General features: G+C 53.8%; 1 protein-coding gene across 1 annotated transcript in view; it reads left to right on the plus strand.

Moving 5' to 3' along the window:
- Positions 1 to 19,942, plus strand: part of HMCN1 (hemicentin 1) — a 355,305-nt gene that overhangs the window by 299,934 nt on the left and 35,429 nt on the right. Inside the window, exons 76-85 of the mRNA XM_056106608.1 lie at positions 144 to 265; positions 357 to 521; positions 3,894 to 4,001; positions 4,242 to 4,379; positions 4,515 to 4,649; positions 7,694 to 7,963; positions 10,946 to 11,136; positions 13,905 to 14,118; positions 16,555 to 16,689; positions 17,326 to 17,516. Of these exons, the coding sequence (XP_055962583.1) occupies positions 144 to 265; positions 357 to 521; positions 3,894 to 4,001; positions 4,242 to 4,379; positions 4,515 to 4,649; positions 7,694 to 7,963; positions 10,946 to 11,136; positions 13,905 to 14,118; positions 16,555 to 16,689; positions 17,326 to 17,516 (1,669 nt within the window). The remainder of the gene's footprint in view (positions 1 to 143; positions 266 to 356; positions 522 to 3,893; positions 4,002 to 4,241; positions 4,380 to 4,514; positions 4,650 to 7,693; positions 7,964 to 10,945; positions 11,137 to 13,904; positions 14,119 to 16,554; positions 16,690 to 17,325; positions 17,517 to 19,942) is intronic.

Raw genomic sequence — 19,942 nt, forward strand, 5'->3', positions numbered from 1 at the left:
ATGCCGGATGGTGTCTGAGGAACGAACAAGGAACTGCAGTCACCTGAGAGCCGAACGGTGTCTGAGGAACGAACAAGGAACCGCGGTCACCTGGGATCCGAGTTTCAGCTCGAAGCTGACCCCCTGCCCGGCCTTCCCTGCAGGCTTCTCTCCTCCGGCTCCCTGGTCATCATCTCCCCGTCTGTGGACGACACAGCCACGTACGAGTGCGTCGCAGCCAACGAGGCCGGGGAGGAGCGGAGGACCACGGCTCTCACCGTCCAAGGTAGCTGGGCCTCGCCGGGCTAACAGGCGCGCTCTGAGGCCCCGCGGGCGCAGGCGCCAGAAGGTTCCAGGCCAACACCTTGTTTCCGCAGTTCCCCCGTCGCTGGCCGATGAGCCCACGGACCTGCTGGTCACCCGCGGGGCCCCCGCCGTGCTCCCCTGCTCGGCTGCGGGTGTCCCGCCACCCACCGTGACCTGGATGAAGAATGGCGGCAGGCTGCTGCCCAGGGCGCCCGGCTCCAGGCTGCTGGCCTCGGGTGAGCCCCGCGGTTCTCAGGGACGGGAGACACGAGCAGCTGTGCCTCTGCCTTTAGACACTGGGGGGGGGGGGGTCGCTTCGAGGGAGTGAGGGGGAGGGAAAGAAAGAAAAGGAAGGGAGAGAGAGGAAGGAAGGAGGGAGGAAGGAGGGAGGGAGAGGAAGGAAGGAAGGAAGGAAGGAAGGAAGGAAGGAAGGAAGGAAGGAGAAAAGGAAGGAAAGAGGGAGGGAAGAATGGAAGGAAGGAAGGAAGGAAGGAAGGAAGGAAGGAGAAGGAAGGAAGGAAGGAAGGAAGGAGAAAAGGAAGGAAAGAGGGAGGGAAGAATGGAAGGAAGGAAGGAAGGAAGGAAGGAAGGAAGGAAGGAAGGAGAAGGAAGGAAGGAAGGAAGGAAGGAGAAAAGGAAGGAAAGAGGGAGGGAAGAATGGAAGGAAGGAAGGAAGGAAGGAAGGAAGGAAGGAAGGAGAGAAGGAAGGAAAGAGGGAGGGAAGAAAGGAAGAATGGAAGGAAGGAAGGAAGTTGGGAGGAAGGAAGAAAAGAAGGAAGAAAGGAAGGAAGGAGAGAGGAAGGAAGGAAGGAGAGAAGGAAGGAAAGAGGGAGGGAAGAAAGGAAGAACGGAAGGAAGGAAGGAAGGAAGGAAGGAAGGAAGGAGAGAAGGAAGGAAAGAGGGAGGGAAGAAAGGAAGAATGGAAGGAAGGAAGGAAGTTGGGAGGAAGGAAGAAAAGAAGGAAGAAAGGAAGGAAGGAGAGAGGGAGGGAGGAAAGAAGGAAGGAGGGAGGGAGGAAGGAAGGAAGGAGGGAGGGAAGAATGGAAGGAAGAAAGGAAGGAAGGAGAGAAGGAAGGAAAGAGGGAGGAAAGAAAGGAAGGAAGGAAGGAAGTTGGGAGGAAGGAAGGAAAGAAGGAAGAAAAGAAGGAAGGAGAGAGGAAGGAAGGAAGGAGAGAAGGAAGGAAAGAGGGAGGGAAGAAAGGAAGAACGGAAGGAAGGAAGGAAGGAAGGAAGTTGGGAGGAAGGAAGGAAAGAAGGAAGAAAGGAAGGAAGGAGAGAGGGAGGGAGGAAAGAAGGAAGGAGGGAGGGAGAGGGAGGGAGGAAGGAAGGAAGGAAGGAAGGAAGGAAGGAAGGAAGGAAGGAAGGAAAAAGGAGCACAGACCCTCCTCCAGTTCTCTCCCGGAGGCACTGGGCAATGCGCCCCTGGATTTGGAAGGGGTCCCCACGCGAGTGTCCCCCCCAGCACCAGGCCCACGGGTGTCCCTCTCTCCCAACCTCCACAGCCCACTCTCTGCTCCTCTCACAGCCGGGGCCAGGCGAGAAGTGGGGTGAGTGGCCAAGAGGAATTCCGTGGGTTCTCCCTCTGCAGGAAGTGAAAGGAGGAACTGCAAACGGTTCTCTGCGGTTCTTGAGTGTCTCAGCTGCCCCCATCCCCCACGTGGACCTGCCAGGCAGTCACCGTCCAGGGCTTCACCATCTCTCCCCCTCTGCCAATGAGCCACCAGCAGCTGGGGCAGGAGAAAATTCTGTTGTGTTTTTGGTTTTTTGTTTCCTCCCCCTCTTCACACAGTCCTAAGTCTGTATTTCAAGGCATAAAATTTGACTTTTATTATATTTTTGTAAGCCTGTAGGTCATTTTACGGGACAGTTTTTCCTTTATACCAAATGGTATTCGCATCCCTTTTCTTTCAAAGTGGGGCCATCGGGACAGGGGTCATCGCACGGCGGGGAGGGTCCCCTCGCCAACACCCCAAGCCTTGTAGCACTGTGGGTGACATGGAAGCAAAGCAAAAGAAAAGAGGGGCTGGAGCGATTCTGGCTCTTGTGAGCAGTGCTGCAGTGACCGCGCAGGTGCAGACATCATTTCTCCTGTGCTGTTTTGCACCCCTGGGATCTATGCCCAGAAGTGGTATCGCGGGGTGCCGGACCAGCCGACAGTTGAACGGGTCGAGAGGATCAAAGAAACGATCGACAGGCGGTTGAGAGGGCTGAGTTCTCGCGGAACAGCAGCACTGTCACTGTCACTGTCCTCCCGTTGTTCATCGATTTGCTCGAGCGGGCCCAGTAACGTCTCCATTGCGAGACTTGTTGTGACTGTGTTTGGCATCTCGAAGACGTCACGGGGAGCTTGCCAGGCTCTGCCGTGCGGGAGAGATACTCTCGGTAGCTTGCCGGGCTCTCCGAGAGGGGCGGAGGAATCGAACCCGGGTCGGCCAGGCCAGCAGCGTGCAAGGCAAATGCCCTACCTCTGTGCTATCACTCCAGCAGCATTGATCTTTAATAGCACAGCGGTAGGGCTTCTGCCTTGCACGCAGCCAACATGGCCGACCCGAGTTCGATTCCTCCGCCCCTCTCGGAGAGCCCTGCAAGCTGCCGAGAGTATCTCGCCCGCACGGCAGAGCCTGGCAAGCTCCCCGTGACGTCTTCGATATGCCAGACACAGTAACAACAAGTCTCATGATGGAGACGTCACTGGGCCCGCTTGAGCAAATTGATGAACAACGGGAGGACCGTGACCGTGAGCCTCTTACACATCTTTATCAGGAACCTGGCAGGTAAAATCATCCATTGTCATCGCAAAAAAAAAAAAAAACATATTCCCAAGATCATACGTTTCCTTGATCATAACAAACATGGGAAGCGTAATATCATGAAAACAATGTCACTCAGCTCAGTAACGGGAACTAAGAACAAGGGAGAAATAATAGCAAAACATACTGAAGAACTCTCTGACCCTTCCCGTGTACTTTTCACGATTTACCAAGGTGTAGTTTACTGAGCGTTACAAACAGGTAGGGCGTTTGCCTTGCGCGCAGCCAGCCCAACCGAGCCGGGTTCGATTCCTCCGCCCCTCTCAGAGAGCCCGGCAAGCTACCGAGAGGATCTCGCCCGCACGGCAAAGCCTGGCAAGCTCCCCGTGGCGTATTCGAGATGCCAAACACAGTAACAACAAAGTCTCCAATGGAGACGTTACTGGGCCCGCTCGAGCAAATCGATGAACAACGAACGGGAGGACAGTGACGGTGACAATTTCCTGCATATGCCACGAAATCCCAACGCATTCACTTGCAAACTGAGGATGATGATGTATTAACTTCTCCATAGGCTTGAGCTAGCGACACAGTGACTATTCCACGTATTCGAGGTGGCGGGACGGAGAACTGTGTCAAATACGCTTGGCCCTCTGAGTGAGGCAACTCCCAGAGCTGGGTCCACGAAAGGACCCTGCATAAGCAGGCAGCTCCCTTCAGCGGGGTCACAGGGGTGAGGGATGGGGCAGCCTTGACTCGCGCCCACGGGGCACTCAAACTCCCTCCCACGTGATGCCCCATCTGGGAGGCGACTGCATGGTGGGCGGACGGGCTGTGTGAACCACATTCTCCCTGCAGGAGCGATCGAGATCCCCGCCACAGAGCTGCACCACGCCGGAAGGTACACGTGTGTGGCCCGAAACGCGGCCGGGGCTGCCCACCGCCACGTGACTCTGCGCGTCCAGGGTACGGGACTCTCGGCTCACGAAAAGTGCTCGCGGTTGCCTGGCGGTTGGAGCAAGAGGGTGCCGTCCATCTCTGGGAGGGGAGGGTTCGCCCGAGACTTCGCCAATTCCTGCATTCCAGGGACCACACTCCCTCCGCAGACACGCTGGCTGGGTGTCAGGAACTGGGGCGGGGGTTCTAGCGGCTGGCTTCTCAGCCACCCACGGGAGTCACTGCACTTCTGTTCTCCGTTCCCCCCAGAGCCTCCCACCATCCGGCCGCAGCCCAGTGAGCTGGACGTCATCCTCAACAACCCCGTCCTCCTACCCTGCGAAGCCACGGGGGTCCCCAGCCCCTCCGTCACCTGGCAGAAAGAAGGCATCAGCGTGCTCACCTCAGGTACCTTCCACGGGGCCGGAGAAGCCCCGGGCTCGGTGCTCTGTGATCGGGGAAGTCACGCGCCGCGACGGCTTCCTCCCCCCACCCCGCCCAGTGAAAGTGAGCCGCCTCTTCTCTGCTGTCACCACCGTGCAGGCAAAAGCCACGTGGTCCTTCCCACGGGCGCCCTGCAGATCCCCAGGGCCGAGAGAGAGGACGCCGGCCTGTACATGTGTGTGGCTCAGAACGCCGCTGGCACGGCCTTGGGAAAGATCAAGCTGAACGTCCGAGGTACCTCCCTGACCCGTCCCTGCTCCTCGGTCGCCAAGGAGCTCCCAGTTCAGGCCAGCGCCTGCTGATCTGAGCTAAGAGCCTTCGTCTCTCGCGTCCTCCTTGTTCTGCTCCTATGCTGGTCACTCTCACTGTCCCTGTCCTCCCATTGTTCATCGATTTGCTCGAGCGGGCCCAGTAACGTCTCCATCGTGAGACTTGTTGTTACTGTGTTTGGCATCTCGAATACGTCACGGGGAGCTTGCCGTGCGGGCGAGATACTCGGTAGCTTGCCGGGCTCTCCGAGAGGGGCAGAGAAATCGAACCCAAGCTCGGCCAGGTCAGCCGAGTGCAAGGCAAACGCCCTACCTGCTGTGCTATCTATCACTCCTGTGCTGGTAGGGAAGAAAACTCGCCCAGCGTTTTTCCAAATCCCGTTTTCCGTGAAGTGGCTGTGCTGGGTAACAGGATCGTGACCTCCTCGGGTGGGCACCGAGATCATTAATCACTTCTGGGCTGGGAAGTTCTTCACTGTTTCCAGTTCCCCTGACGTCCTGCCCCACACAGTTCCCTCTTTCCTCTCCCTCCCTCCCCGTCTGGCTGCAGCTCAGGAGTCGATAAACTTGCTTTTGCTCTAGTTGGTTCTTTTTCTTTCGGTCATTACCCCGTACCAGGAGGGGGATTGTGGGGTTCGGGTTGGGGGTTGGGGGTTTTGGGAGGGGTGTTGGGGCTTGGGAGGGGGGTTGGGGGTTCAGGAGGGGGGTTTGGGTTGGGAGTTCGGGAGGGGGATAGAGGGGTCCAGGGGATTGTGGGGTTTGGGAAGGGGGTTGGGGGTTCAAGAGAGGGATTGGGGGTTCGGTGGGGGTTGGGGGCTCGGAGGGGATTGTTGGGGTTCAGGAGGGGGTTCGGGTTGGGAGTTCAGGAGGGGGATTGTGGGGCCCAGGGGACTGTGGGGTTCGAGAGGGGGACTGTGGGGCCCGGGGTGGGGTGTGGGGTTCAGGAGGGGAGGGCAGGGCCAGCTCTGAGCTCCGAGGCTGGGCTGGGCCCACGTGCGGCCGCAGGGCAGAGGAAGCATTTTCCCTGTAACTACAGGAGGGACAGGAGAAATTCTCGGGGTCTGGAGACCCTCGAGTAGCACCAACCCGGTCGTGCCGGGCAGCCACCACGCCCAGCCCAGACACTGCCAGGACCCGAGTGCAGGAAGTCATGCAGGGGGAATTGAGAAACGTCCCTCTGTCCATCTGTCTCCCCTCGGCTCTATCGCCTCAAGCCCCTTCTGGGCTGTTGCATGGCAGGGACTCACCTTTTTACAGCCGAGTAGTATTCCCTTTGTGCACAGACCACACCTCTTGTTTGGGTTTTGCCTTTGTCTTTGTTGACAGCAGAGCCCTAAGGCAATCCATCCTCTTGACTTTTGTGATAGAGTCTTTTGTATTTTGCAATGCAATCAACAAAAATCACAAAAACTATTGTAGCACATAATGTAGAATTTTTTTTTTTTTGCTTCCTGGGTCGGCGATGCACAGGGGTTACTCCTGGCGGTGCTCAGGGAACCATATGGGATGCTGGGAATTGAACTCGGGTTGGCCTCGTGCAAGGCAAATGTCCTACCCGCTGTGCTATCTCTCCAGCCCCTGTAGAATGATTTTTAAGAATCATTCTCTCCTACAGTCTTCGAGTCTCTGAATAACTTGCAGATCCTGAATGGATTTCTGAAAGTGAAAATGGCCGGAGGGAGGGCCTGAGTGAGAGTACAGTTGGGAGGACCGGATGGCCCGGTTCAATCCCCGGCCTCCCATATGACTCCCTGTGCCCCACCAGGATTAATCCTGAGTGCAGAGTCAGGAGCAACCCCTGAGCATCTCCAGGTGTGACCCAAAAAGCCAAAAAAAAAAAAAAAAGCTAGAGGGATCACTGTCACTGTCACTGTCCTCCCGTTGTTCATCAATTTGCTCGAGCGGGCCCAGTAACGTCTCCGTTGGAGACTTTGTTGTTACTGTGTCTGGCATATCGAATACTCTCGGTAGCTTGCCGGGCTCTCCGAGAGGGGCGGAGGAATCGAACTCGGGTCAGCCATGTTGGCTGCATGCAAGGCAAACGCCCTGCTGCTGTGCTATCGCTCTAGCCCAGAGGATCACACAACACAGATAACAAATAACAAAAAATGGGGGGGAGAGTAATAGCAGATCGGGGAGGGCTTTTGCCCTGCATGCAGCCGATCCAAGTTCGATCCCCGGCATCCCATAAACTCCCCTGAGCCTGCCAGGAGTGAGTCTTGAGCACAGAGCCAGGAGTAACCCCTGAGCATCGCCAGGTATGACCCAAAACCAAAAAGAATTAAAAAAAAATTTTTTAAATAAGAAATAGCAAACAACAAAATGGGGGGGGGGGGGCTGGAGAGATAGCACAGCGGGTAGGGTGTTTGCCTTGCACGTGGCTGACCTGGGTTTAATTCCTAGCATCCTATATGGTCCCCTGAGCACTGCCAGGAGTAACTCCTGAGTGCAGAGCCAGGAGTAAGCCCTGTGCATGGCCGGGTGGGACCCAAAATGCAAAATTTGCTTTTTTTTCATTTGCCATAGACGTCACACGGCAGAGTCTGGCAAACTCCCCGTGGTGTACGCAATATGCCAAATACCAGTAACAAGGATGGGTCTCATTCTCCCAACCCTGAAAGAGCCTTGAAATGGCTCTTTTAAAATCTCAGGGCTAGGGCGAAGGAGACGTTACTGGGGCCTGCTCGAGGCAATCGACGAATAACAGGATGGTCGTGATTGTGATTGTGATTGTGAATAAATACAGCCTGACTCTTACAGACCTGAGTCCCTCATTCCTGTTTGTCGTCTTATTGAAAGTGATTTATTACGTGGCTGTGTTAAAAGTCATAGAGAAGCGTTTTCTGAAATGGGCACAAGAAATTTTGTTTTTCCATGAAAACGAGCTGTGTTGGTTTCCTGGCGGCAGCCTGGGGTTCTTCCTCCCTGGGATCTTGTCACGGGTCAGTGCCGGGTCAGTTCCCGCACGAAGCTCACAGGCGGTGACGATTTCGACTCCGTGTCTCTCAGTTCCCCCGGCCATCGGCGCCCCCGCTGAGGAACACCTCACCGCCGTGGACAAGCCCATCTCCCTGCCTTGCGAGGCAGACGGCCACCCGCCACCCCACATCTCCTGGCACAAAGATGGGCGTGCTGTCCCCGAGTCCCTCCGCCTGCGCGTCCTCAGCTCGGGGGCCCTACAGATCGCGTTTGCCCAGCCAGAAGACGCTGGTCAGTACACGTGCCTGGCCACCAACGTGGCAGGATCGGCCAGCGTGAGCACCACGCTCATAGTCCACGGTAGGTGATCCATGGTAGGTGGGCCACGGTAAGTGGGCGACACAGTACACAGTAGGTGGGCCATGGTAGGAGGGCCATGCTCACAGCCCATGGTACGTGGTCCACGGTAGATGGACGACACTCACAGTATATAGGAGTGGGCCACGGCAGGTGGGTGACACTCATGGTCTGCAGTAGGTGATCCACAGTAGGTGGGCGACACTCACAGTACAGTAGTAGCTGGGCAAGACAGGTGGATGACACTCATAGTCCATGGTAGGTGGGCCACAGTCGGTGGATCACACAGTCCACGGTAGGTGGACGACACTAACAGTACACAGGAGGTGGGCCACGGCAAGTGAGTGACACTCATGGTCCATGGTAGGTGGGCCACAGTAAGTGAGTGATACAGTACACAGTAGGTGGGCCACGGTAGGAGGGCCATGCTCACAGCCCACGGTAGGTGGTCCACAGTAGGTGGGCGACACTCACAGTATAGCAGTAGCTGGGCCAAGGCAGGTGGGTGACACTCATAGTCCACGGTAGGTGGGCCACAGTAGGTGGATCACACAGTCCACGGTAGGTGGTCCATGGTAGGTGGTCCACAGTAGGTGGGCAACACTCATAGTCCATAGTAGGTGATGCACAGTAGGTGGTTCATGGTAAGTGGGCCATGGTAAGTGGGCGACACTCACGGTACACAGTAGGTGGGCCACGGTAGGAGGGCCATGCTCACAGCCCATGGTAGGTGGTCCACAGTAGGTGGACGACATTCACAGTACGCAGGAGGTGGGCCACGGCAGGTGGGTGACACTCATAGTCCACAGTAGGTGATCTGCAGTCGGTGATCCATGGTAGGTGGGTCACAGTAGGTGATCCTTGGTAGGTGGGTGACACAGTCCATGGTCGGTGTTCCCTGGTAAGTGGACACACTCATAGTCCATGGCAGGTGATCCACGGTAGGTGGGCAACACTCACAGTACACAGTAGGTGGACCACGGTAGGTGGGCAACACTCACAGTCCATGGTAGGTGGCCCATAGCAGGTGGCCTTTGGTGAATGGACCAAGTGGGGACCTGACCTCCATTTCCCCCGGTGCACGACCACACAAACACAAAGACCCTATTCTGTGCTTTGTGTTCCTCTCTGTGTGCCCAACCGCCTGGGAGAGAAAGAGAAACAGAGTTCTGTCGCTCGTGTCCTGACGCGCCACTCATTTTCCCTCCCGCCGTGAGGGCTGGGTTCTGCGCTTTGGCTCAGGAAGAGTCCGTTTTCACTTTCCGAGCTGCGCTCCAGGCCGTCCGTTCAGCTGATTGATTGAAGGTGGCAGAGGATTCGTGTGCATATGTTAGGAACAAAGTTACACTCTGATCCTTTGAGTTCAGACAACTCACAAAAATAGCTAAATATCAGCTGAACGATTTCGGTTGTTGGTGTGTCTTTCAAGATGACGATTTCATCATTTTTCATGTCGGTCCGAGAAAAGGACAAGCAAATCCAGCTGATTTCAGCACTATTCTTCGTGCTAGTAATTAAAATATGTATAATACTGCTATCACCAGTCTTGATATTTTAGGATATCAAGTACTTTATGATCATTTCTGATATATATATATATATATATATATACATATTTTGGCTTTTTGGGTCACACCCTGCGATGCTCAGGGGTTGCTTCTGGCTCTGCACTCAGGAATACCCCTGGCAGTGCTCAAGAGACCGTATGGGATGCCGGGGATTGAACCCAGTTCAGCTTCATGCACGACAAACGCCCTCCCTGCTGGACTATTACTTCAGCCCCCTGATAACTTTTCAAAATTTAATGAGAATTTTTTATTCTTCAGGAGCTCTTGAATTCTTTTAACTTCTTTGTTACAGGACCGGCGCGATATAGCACGGTGGGTAGGGCACTCCCCAGTACCCCACATGACCCCCCCAGGCCCTGACAGAAATGACCCTTGATTGCAGAGCTAGGAGTGAGCCCTGAGCACTGCTGAATGTGGCCCCCAAATCCTAACTCCATTTCAGTGAAGTTATTATTAAAATTATGTGATTTAGTCAAAATTAAAAAGACATTTATGGCTTTCTCTAAATTTCTTCCTCGAAGTTTATAACTACTTTCAGTTACATGCAATTTAGTCTCTTTGCTTGGAATAATTAATAGTCCTCTACAGGTACTTGTAGAAAATTTGCAATAATTAACTATGCTAAACAGAAAATCACTATCTGTCACTGTCCTCCCGTTGTTCATTGATTTGCTCGAGTAGGGCCCAGTAACGTCTCCATTGGAGACTTTGTTGTTACTGTGTCTGGCATATCGAATACGTCACGGGTAGCTTGCCAGGCTCTACCGTGCGGGCGAGATACTCTCTGCAGCTTGCCGGGCTCTCCGAGAGGGCCGGAGGAATCGAACTCAGGTCGGCCATGTTGGCTGCGTGCAAGGCAAACGCCCTGCCACTGTGCTGTCACTCCAGCCCATTGATAAAAATTTTAAAATATGATCACACATATCTAGGAGTAAGCCCTGAGTACTGATTAGGTGTGGCCCCAAAATAAAAAAGACAATACAGAAGAGAGATCGTACAGCAAGTGAGTCACTTGCTTTGCATGTACCTGACCCGGGTTCAATCCCTGGCACCGCAAATGACCTCCCATCAGGAGTGATCCTTGAATTCAGAGAGCCAAAAGTAAGCCCTGAACATCACTTGGTGTGGCAAAACAAATAGCTTTATTTATTTATTTATTTATTTATTGTTAATTTTTTTCTTTTTGGGTCCCACCCGGCGATGCTCAGGGCTGACTCCCAGCTCTGCACTCAGGGATCACTCCTGGCGGTGCTCGGGGGACCCTAGGGGATGCCGGGGATCGAACCTGGGTCAACGCCCTCGCCGCTGTGCTATCGCTCCAGCCCCATCCCGAGGTGTCTTCTGTGTGTTCGTTTGCAATGTGCATGAAGCGACCACTGAACGCAGCGTCTGAGTGATCGTCTTTAAACTCTTCCAGTCCCTCCTCGGATCCACATCCCAGAGGAGCACTACACAGCCAACGAGAATTCCCGAGCCGTCCTCCCATGCACGGCTGATGGGGTCCCCACGCCCACAGTCCACTGGAAGAAGGACAACGTGCCTTTAGCCAACTCACTAGGGAAATACACTGTGGAGCCCTACGGAGAACTCGTTCTGGAGAACGTTCTGGTAAGTTCTGCATCCGGGAAGGCCGACGGTGAATTCCCCCTTGAACTCTGAGTCACTTGGGGGAATAATGATATTTGATGATGATGTATGTGACGTGGGCTGGAGCGATAGCACAGCGGTAGGGCTTTTGCCTTACACGCGGCCAACATGGCCGACCCGAGTTCGATTCCTCCGCCCTCTCGGAGAGCCCGGCAAGCTACCGAGTATTCGATATGCCAGACACAGTAACAACAAAGTCTCCAATGGAGACGTTACTGGGCCCGCTCGAGCAAATCGACGATCAACGGGAGGACAGTGCTACAGGGCTACAGCTAAACATGCAAGTGTCCGAGAGAGATGGACAGTGGGAAGGGGCTCGCCTTGCCTGCAGCCGACCTGGGTTCCATCCCCGGCTCTGCCTCCGTTCCCCTGGGCCCTGCCAGAAGGGGCTCCCGAGTGCAGAATCAGGAAAGAGTCCTGAGCACAGCCGGGTGTGGCCCCAAATTAAAAATAAAACACAAACCAGACAAGATGATCATTTTCTAAGCTGCAGCCTCTTTCCTAAGATGCTAAAAGTTTTTTTTTTTAATGTGATTCTTGGGGGGGCTGGAGCGAGAGCACAGAGGGGAGGGGGTTAGCCTTGCACACGGCTGACCCGGGTTCAATTCCCAGCAACCCGCAGGGTCCCCTGAGCCCCGCCAGGAGTGATCCCTGAATGCATGAGTCAGGAGGAACCCTTGAGCATCACCGGTGTGCCCCAAAAAGCAAAAAAAAAAAAATGTGATTCTTGGAATTGATCAAGGATAGTTTTGTTTCAACTAGTTAAAAATTCATCTGCATGGGGCTGGAGCAATAGCACAGCGGGTAGGGCATTTGCCTTGCACATGGCTGACCCGGGTTCAATTCCCAGCATCCCATATGGTCCCCTGAGCATCGCCAGGAGTAACTCCTGAGTGCAGAGCCAGGAGTAACTCCTGCGCATCGCCGGTTGTGACCCAAAAAGAAAAAAAAAATTTCATCTGCAACCAACCAAGTAGAGATTGTATCTATAACAAATGATTGTAATTTCATGCTACATTTTAGATCAGTAACAACAAAGTCTCCAATGGAGACGTTACTGGGCCCGCTCGAGCAAATCGACGATCAACGGGAGGGCCTTTACCTTTACCTTTTATTTTAGATCAACTATTTGAGGTGCTTCCCCATACCATACGCTGGAGCGATAGCACAGCGGTAGGGCATTTGCCTTACAAGCGGCCAACATGGCCGACCCGAGTTCGATTCCTCCGCCCCTCTCGGAGAGCCCGGCAAGCTACCGAGAGGATCTCGCCCGCACGGCAGAGCCTGGCAAGCCACCCATGATGTATTCGATATGCCAAACACAGTAACAACAAAATCTCCAATGGAGATGTTACTGGGCCCACTCGAGCAAAATCGATGAACAACGGGAGGGCCTTCTTCTTCATACCAAAAAAAAAAAAAGAAAAGAAAAGAAATTGGTCTTGCAGCTCTGGGCCTTGACTTGGAAGCATCAAATCACCAATGGCTCAAGTGTTCCTGGAGTGACTTTCTTGGGGTCCGCACGAGGGAGGGGCTCAGTGAATCCGGGGAGAGAAGACTCAGGGGGCCCTTCCTAGAGCAGCTGGCGTCCCGTGGGCTTGAGAAAGATGGAGGACAGGCAGGCAGGCACCATCCCCGGCCGCAGACCCCACACTGGTTGACGTCACCTTGCAGCCGAGTGCAGGAAGTGGAGGAACGAGGACCCAGCCCTGAGCCGGCCCCCACGCCAACTCTGGGACTTGGTTGAGGGGGAACCTGCAGAAGGGGGCATTGGCATAGCGGAAGGGAGGTTGGCGGGAGACAGATAAGTGGTCGTGGAAGCCAAGAGGAGTCCTGGTTTCGACAAGAACAGGACCATAAGCCTTTCAGAACCACCCTTCCTCAGCCTCCTGGGTGCCATATCACCCTGTGCACCCACGGCCCGGCCCAGGCTCTATTGGCCTTCGATATCTTCATTCTTCCTTTGTGTCTTGAAAAAATCATAACCCATGTCCCTAAACGCACAGATTTAACGCTTTCTTGCTTTCTTTTTTCCCCTTGTTTTTTGGGTCCCACCCGGCAATACACAGGGGTTACTCCTGGCTCTGCACTCCTGGCGGTGCTCAGGGGACCGAACCGGGGTCAGCTGCGTGCAAGGCAAATGCCCTCCCCGCTGTGCTATCACCTCTGCCCTGATCTCTTGCTTTCTGAAGTCAGATCACTGCTGTGTTGAAGCCGAGGCCTGCGTTTGAACCTTAACTAGTGTTCTGGAAAGGCTGGTCTGGGGGGCTGGATCGACAACACAGTGGGGAGGGCGTTGGCCTGGCACGCGGCCCACCCAGGTTCGATCTCCAGCATCCCCTAGGGTCCCCCGAGCACCACCAGGAGTGATCACTGAGTGCAGAGCCAGGAGTCAGCCCTGAGCACCACCAGGTGGGACCAAATCAGAAAGAGAGAAAGAAAAGGGTGGGGGGGGGGGGGAGAAGGAAGGAAGGAAGGAAGGAAGGAAGGAAGGAAGGAAGATGGGCTGGAGCAATAGCACAGCGGGGAGGGTGTTTGCCCAGCAAACAGCCGACCCAGGTTTGATTCCCAGCATCCCCTAGGGTCCCCCGAGCACCACCAGGAGTGATCCCTGAGTGCAGAGCCAGGAGTCAGCCCTGAGCATCGCCGGGTGGGACCCAGAGTAGGACTCGGGTTTCTGGGGGAACCCCTGGGTGTTGCTGTCTTAAGCGTTCTGATTGTTTTCCAAGCCGGAGGACGCGGGCGCCTACACCTGCGTCGCTGCCAACGCCGCAGGCGAGGACACCCGCACGGTGACCCTCACGGTGCACGTGCTCCCCACCTTCACCGAGCTCCCCGGGGACGTGGCGCTGAACAAGGGCGACCGGCTGCGCCTGAGCTGCAGAGCCACAGGCCTCCCGCTGCCCCGGCTCACGTGGACCTTCAACAACAACATCCTCCCAGGTGGGTCGCTCTCTGGAGAACGGGCCAGTGGGCGGCGCCTCCGGGCGGTGACGGGGAGGGGTGAATAGTGCCATGAAGAATTGATTGGAGTTCTCTGCTTTCATTTCCTTTCCCCCCTTCATCCTTTTATTTTTTTCATCCTTTTTTTTAATTGCTATCGAGTCCTCCGCCCCTCTCGGAGAGCCCGGCAAGCTACCGAGAGTATTCGAGATGCCAGACACAGTAACAACAAAGTCTCCAATGGAGACGTTACTGGGCCCGCTCGAGCAAATCGACGATCAACGGGAGGGCCTTTACTTACTTTACTTACTTTTTTTAATTGATTTTTGGGTCCCACCCGGCGATGCTCAGGGCTGACTCCCGGCTCTGCACTCAGGAATCACTCCTGGCGGTGCCCGAGGGACCGTCTGGGATGCCGGGGATTGAACCCGGGTCGACTGCGTGCAAGGCAAACGCTTACCTGCTGTGCTATTGCCCCAGTCCCTGGTTCATCACTCTTTATTGATCGATTGATTGATTGATTTTTGGGTCCCACCCGGCGATGCTCAGGGCTGACTCCTGGCTCTGCACTCAAGAATCGCTCCTGGGACCCTAGGGGATGCTGGGGATTGAACCCGGGTGGCCATGTGCAAAGCAAACGCACTCCCCGCTGTGCTATCACTCCAGCCCTGCCCCACCCCTCAAACTTTTGAGGATGGATTGATCCAATAGGATCTGCACTTAGGATCCATCCTAAGTCGATTGTTTTTTGTCACCGAGAAATGATCCCCTTCACACTAAAGTTTTGGTGGAGACTCACCCTCGGGGGCCACCAGCATCCTTGATCAGTGAGTTAACCTGGCTAATGTTGGAGTCTTAAGAGTTCAATACCTGGCACCCCGTATGGTCTCCCCCACCCCGCCACACCCACCCCCAAACCCTGCCAGGAGTGATCCCTGAGCACCTCTCGGTGTGGCCCACGAACAAAAAAAATCAAGAGTTGTTGACTTCCGCAGAGGTGAACTCTTGTGTTGAGTGTATGAATTAGCCTCTGTTAACCGCTTGGGACAGTTGGGCATCAGCCTTCTCCTCGGGGTCTGGAGAGATGGTACAGTGGGCAAGGTGATTCCTTTGTGTGCGGCCAACTCAGGTTCGATCCCCGGCATGGCCAAAGGTCCCCCAAGCCCCTCTAGAAAAGATCCTTGAGCACAGAGCCAGGAGGAAGCCCAAGACACTGCCAGGTGTGGCCAAACCTCCCTCCCTCGAAAACATTTTAATAAAATCTATCTTAAACTTGAGAGTCCTGGAACCACTGGGAGTCAGGGGAGCACTTGGAGTCAAGGGAGCACTGGGAGTCAAGGGTTTGAGTTCACAAGCCCCAGAACAAGAGTCTCCTTCAGGGTCAGCCTTTGCTGTCAGCGTACAGATGTGATCAGAAATAAGAAGTTGTTATATTTTTACCTTTGGATAAATGGTTTCCTAGAAAAGTATAATAAACACGTGTTTTCTCCTTTTTTATCGATGTGAGTCGCTGGCATTTATCAACCTTATTACCTTAGTAATAAAATTATTTAATAGCAAGATACCAGGACTTTCCTCACCATGGGAGGAGGAAAAAAAAATAAACAAGCACCAAAATATCTAAATCAGTCATGCTTTCCCAGAGGCTTCATGCTTTTCCAGATATTTAATATTTTTAAAGCTCGGGGAAAGATCGAAAAGAAAACTTGGGAGCTTCATTTTCTGCCTCTCTTCTAGTCTGTGTGGAATCTTCAGAGCCCGTCTGCATGAGGGCAGGCCAGTGGGGGGCGAACGTTCTGGAAGCAGGACTCTGGCTGGCGTGCTCCCGAATCGTCCTTAAGTTGTTTGTTGTGTTCGGATTAACGTATTTCCCTCATGCCCGTTCCAAGTACCACCCCTCCCTGTGCAAATATTTACATGCCCATGATTGTAGAGTGTAACTGGTCACAGATGTGCCGTGTCCTACGGCGTTACCTGACGGCCCGTGTTCTCGGGATTTTTCCCTCTTGGCCGGCCAAGTCAGTGGAGGAGTGAGAACTGAAAAGGGGTTTTCATGGTTTCGATGTCGGGGCGGAATGAGATAAAGGAAATGGAAAATGTGCCGTTTCTTCGGCAAAGATGTTTGAACCCCAGAGGGGATCGTGGGCCAGCTGGATGTCACACTGTGGAGGGGAAGGTGGCCCTCCGCTCGAAACTCATTTTCGAGGTGTTTGTTTTCCTTCTCTCTTCCTGTCTCTTCTTGCTGTTGGTCATTCTTCAAACAAGCGTCTCCAGACCCAGCGACTTGCCGGGAGGCAACTGAAAAAGTCCCTTTTCCCGAGGCTCAACCGCCCGGGGCCCGGGGGGGCTGATTCAGCTCATAAATCCCGTCTGCCTGCTGCCTAGTGCATGGCGACCTTCCCGGGGGACTGAGAGAGGTCTGTGTTGTCCCTGCAGCCCACTTCGACAGTGTCAAGGGACACAGTGAGCTTGTTATTGAGCGCGTGGCCAAGGGGGACGCCGGCACGTACGTCTGCACAGCCGAGAACAGCGTGGGCTTTGTGAAGGCCATCGGATTTGTTTACGTGAAAGGTGGGTGAACGTGCTGGTGTGTGGCCCGATGCGCGCGTGTCCCCCGAGGGCTCCTCCTTGGCTTCCTGGTTAGGAAGGGATTCAGCGGAAATTCAGGTCAGTGATGGGCAGACGGGAGAGAAGAGGTGGGCACGTTCGCCCACAAAGCAGAAAGTCACGAACGGGAGTTTGGCACAAGGAGAATCTTCCATTTAGATGGTTGAAACAAGGCTGAAAGATGGCGCCATGGCTTAAACCCTTACTAGCAAGCGCGCCCAGTCCTGGGTTCGAACCCCGGGGCCGCCACATGTGCCGAGGTGATCCGATCAGCCTTGCTGTTTGTGATTTCCCCAGTGAGATGATTCTAGAAGTTGAGTCAGGATGTAGATAGGGCACCACTTAACCATGAGACCCTGAGCCTCATGTCTGGAACTGGCAAAAGCAATCCCAAACACAGCCCCTGGTCTGGGGAACTGAGTGAGGGGGAAAAAAAATATGGTTGAAGCCGCCACAATTTCCAGTCAACTCTGGATCATTCACGGGATTTGAAAGCAGCTTTTCTCCCCACTCCATCCACTAAGAACTTCTCTAAACTCGGTCCGTCCGGTCACCAGTAGGTGGTCAGAACGTTCGCCGGACTTGTCTTTCGCTTCCCAGAACCTCCGGTCTTCAAGGGCGATTACCCTTCCAACTGGATCGAGCCCCTGGGGGGCAACGCCATCCTGGACTGTGAGGTGAAGGGGGACCCCGCCCCGACCATCCAGTGGAGCCGGAAGGGGGTGGACGTTGAAATCAACCACCGCATCCAGCAGCTTAGCAACGGCTCCCTGGCCATCTACGGCACCGTGGTAAGTCGGACTGCTGGCCAGTGGCCACCCTGTCCATGTCTCCCGCCTCCCCAGGCCGGGAGCTTGGAACCAAAGCTTAAACCTTCTGAAAGTCACTAGTCGTCGAGTTTCCGAAATCGACGGGAAATCTTTGATGCCTTTTCAAAGAAGTCCGAGCAGTCGGAGAATTCTGCGTTCTCGGGCCTCCCGGCCTCGAGTCGCTTTCACGCAGGCAGAGAGAGTCCAGTTACGAACTGGGTCGGGGGTAGAGCTCTACCACCACGCCACAGCTATCGCGGGGCTTTCCAGAAGTTTCCGTATCTCAGAAAATGAACCCTGCTTCTAAGTTTTCTGACTCGTGAGCACGGGGATGAGACAGTTTATTTGACCTCAAAATGTCTCAGTTGGAGCTGGAGCTATAGCACGGCTGGTAGGGTGTTTGCCTTGCACGCGGCCAACCCGGGTTCTATTCTCGGCATCCCATATGATCCCCTGAGCACCACCAGGAGTAATTCCTGATTACCAGAAGTCAGCCCTGAGCATCGCTGGGTGTGACCCAAAAAGCAAACAAACAAACAAGTGTCTCAGCTGGGTCACATCTGGCTGTTGGGTTGCGGCTTGCTGCGAATTGGGTGAAATGATCATTAAATAGGCTCCCCCGTTCCGGTGGGTCATGCCCAGTCTTCTTGATTTTGTTTATTTCAGCACGAGGTAGAGTTGGTTGTGGCTTCATTTCTTTGGGTTTTATCTTTTTTCAGGGTGTTGTTTGGGGGCCACACCCAGCAGTGCTCAGGGCTGAGTCTTAGCTCCACGCTCAGGGATCACTCCTGGTGGTGCTCGGGGATCGGACCCAGCTAGCCCTCTGCAAGGCAGACACCCTCCCCTCTGGCTGCAGTTTTGAGATCGTTTCTATCTTTAGCTCCTGGAACTTGAATCGACCTTACTCAGCATCAATCACCCCACTTTCCTCTTCACAAATGCGACTGTTTCCGAAGACGTTTGTGATACCAGGGATGACAGGCAAACTAAATTCCTCACCAGTTCCAGATTCCCAAACACAAGTCTCCCACCCTGAAATTTTTGCAAGTTCCAACAAGTTTCCTGCTAGAATGTTCTATTTGTATGCCCCTCTCGGAGAGCCCGGCAAGCTACCGAGAGTATCTCGCCCGCACAGCAGAGCCTGGCAAGCTCCCTGTGACGTATTCGATATGCCAAGCACAGTCACAGCAAGTCTCACGATGGAGACGTTACTGGGCCCGCTCGAGCAAATCAGGGAACAACGGTGACAGTGACAGTGATTGACATGCCCAAGTTAACGCCTAAATTCACTTCCCTAAATCGAAGTCTCTCTGACCCCTCCAGCCCTCCTCTGCTTCCTGAAACTCAGCCCCTCCCACTCATTCACACTCTCTTCAGAGTTCTGTTCACAAGTTCTTTTCTGTTGGTCTTGTTTTTGTTTTGGGAGGTCACACCTGGCAGTTCTCAGGGCTTACTCTTGGCTTTGTGCTCAGGGATCGCTCCTGTTTGGGGGAACCCTGTGGGGTGCCGGGGATTGAGCCCAGGCTGGCTGCAGGCAAGACCAGTGTCCTCACCCTCGTGCTGTCTCTCTCTAGTGAAGTCTTACTAGTCACCAAATCTCATCTCATTTAGGACTGGCTTGTATGTCACCTGCATCTCTTTGGGGTCTACATTCTTGATTCATTATTGCCCCTTCCCTTTTCTCTCTCTCGGCAGAATTTCACGTTCTCGTAATAGAGCCCGTGCTCACTAGTCTCTGGGTAATAGTGAGATTACCCAGATAATAATTCCCTAGAACCCGTCGGAGTGTCTGTGTATTCTGAGGGTTTCATACTTGTTAAGGCATGTGTAAGAACAGCATTAACATCTTCATTTAGGAGGACAACTTCAGATCTCAGACTATAAAAAGATTTCATTTAGTCGCGTTTCCTACCAGTTGTTATTCTTGAGCCCACTTTGAAAATACTTAAGGGATTTCTGTTTTTTTCATTCTAATTATGAGCGTATATATACACATGCCGTTTTCTCTAACTCTTAAATTGCCTTCTCAGGAGTGAGCTTGAGAAGGATTTCTTCCCGGGCACTGTTTCTGGCCCCACAAGTCCTGCCAGGAGTTATCCTGAATGCAGAGCCAGGAGCGAGCTGTAAAGTACCAGCTGACTGTGGGTCCAAACAGAAAACCAAGTTTTGTTTTGTTTTATTTTGTTTTTAAATAATAAGATGCCTACCAACCGTAGAGGGAAATATTATGTTACTTCAGTTCTGCTTTGGGACAGGGATTGGAGTTCGGAATGGAAACACCCAAAATATGGTGGTGGGATTGGTGTTTCAACGTTAAATGTAATCAAATATTGTGAACTACTTTATAACATTTAAAAAATTAATAATAATAATAATAATATGCCTGGGCCGGAGGCAGAGCAGAGGGG

The sequence above is a fragment of the Sorex fumeus genome, unplaced genomic scaffold (genome assembly GCF_029834395.1).
Source record: "Sorex fumeus unplaced genomic scaffold, SorFum_2.1 ptg000135l, whole genome shotgun sequence".
Classification (NCBI taxonomy): Eukaryota; Metazoa; Chordata; class Mammalia; order Eulipotyphla; family Soricidae; genus Sorex; species Sorex fumeus.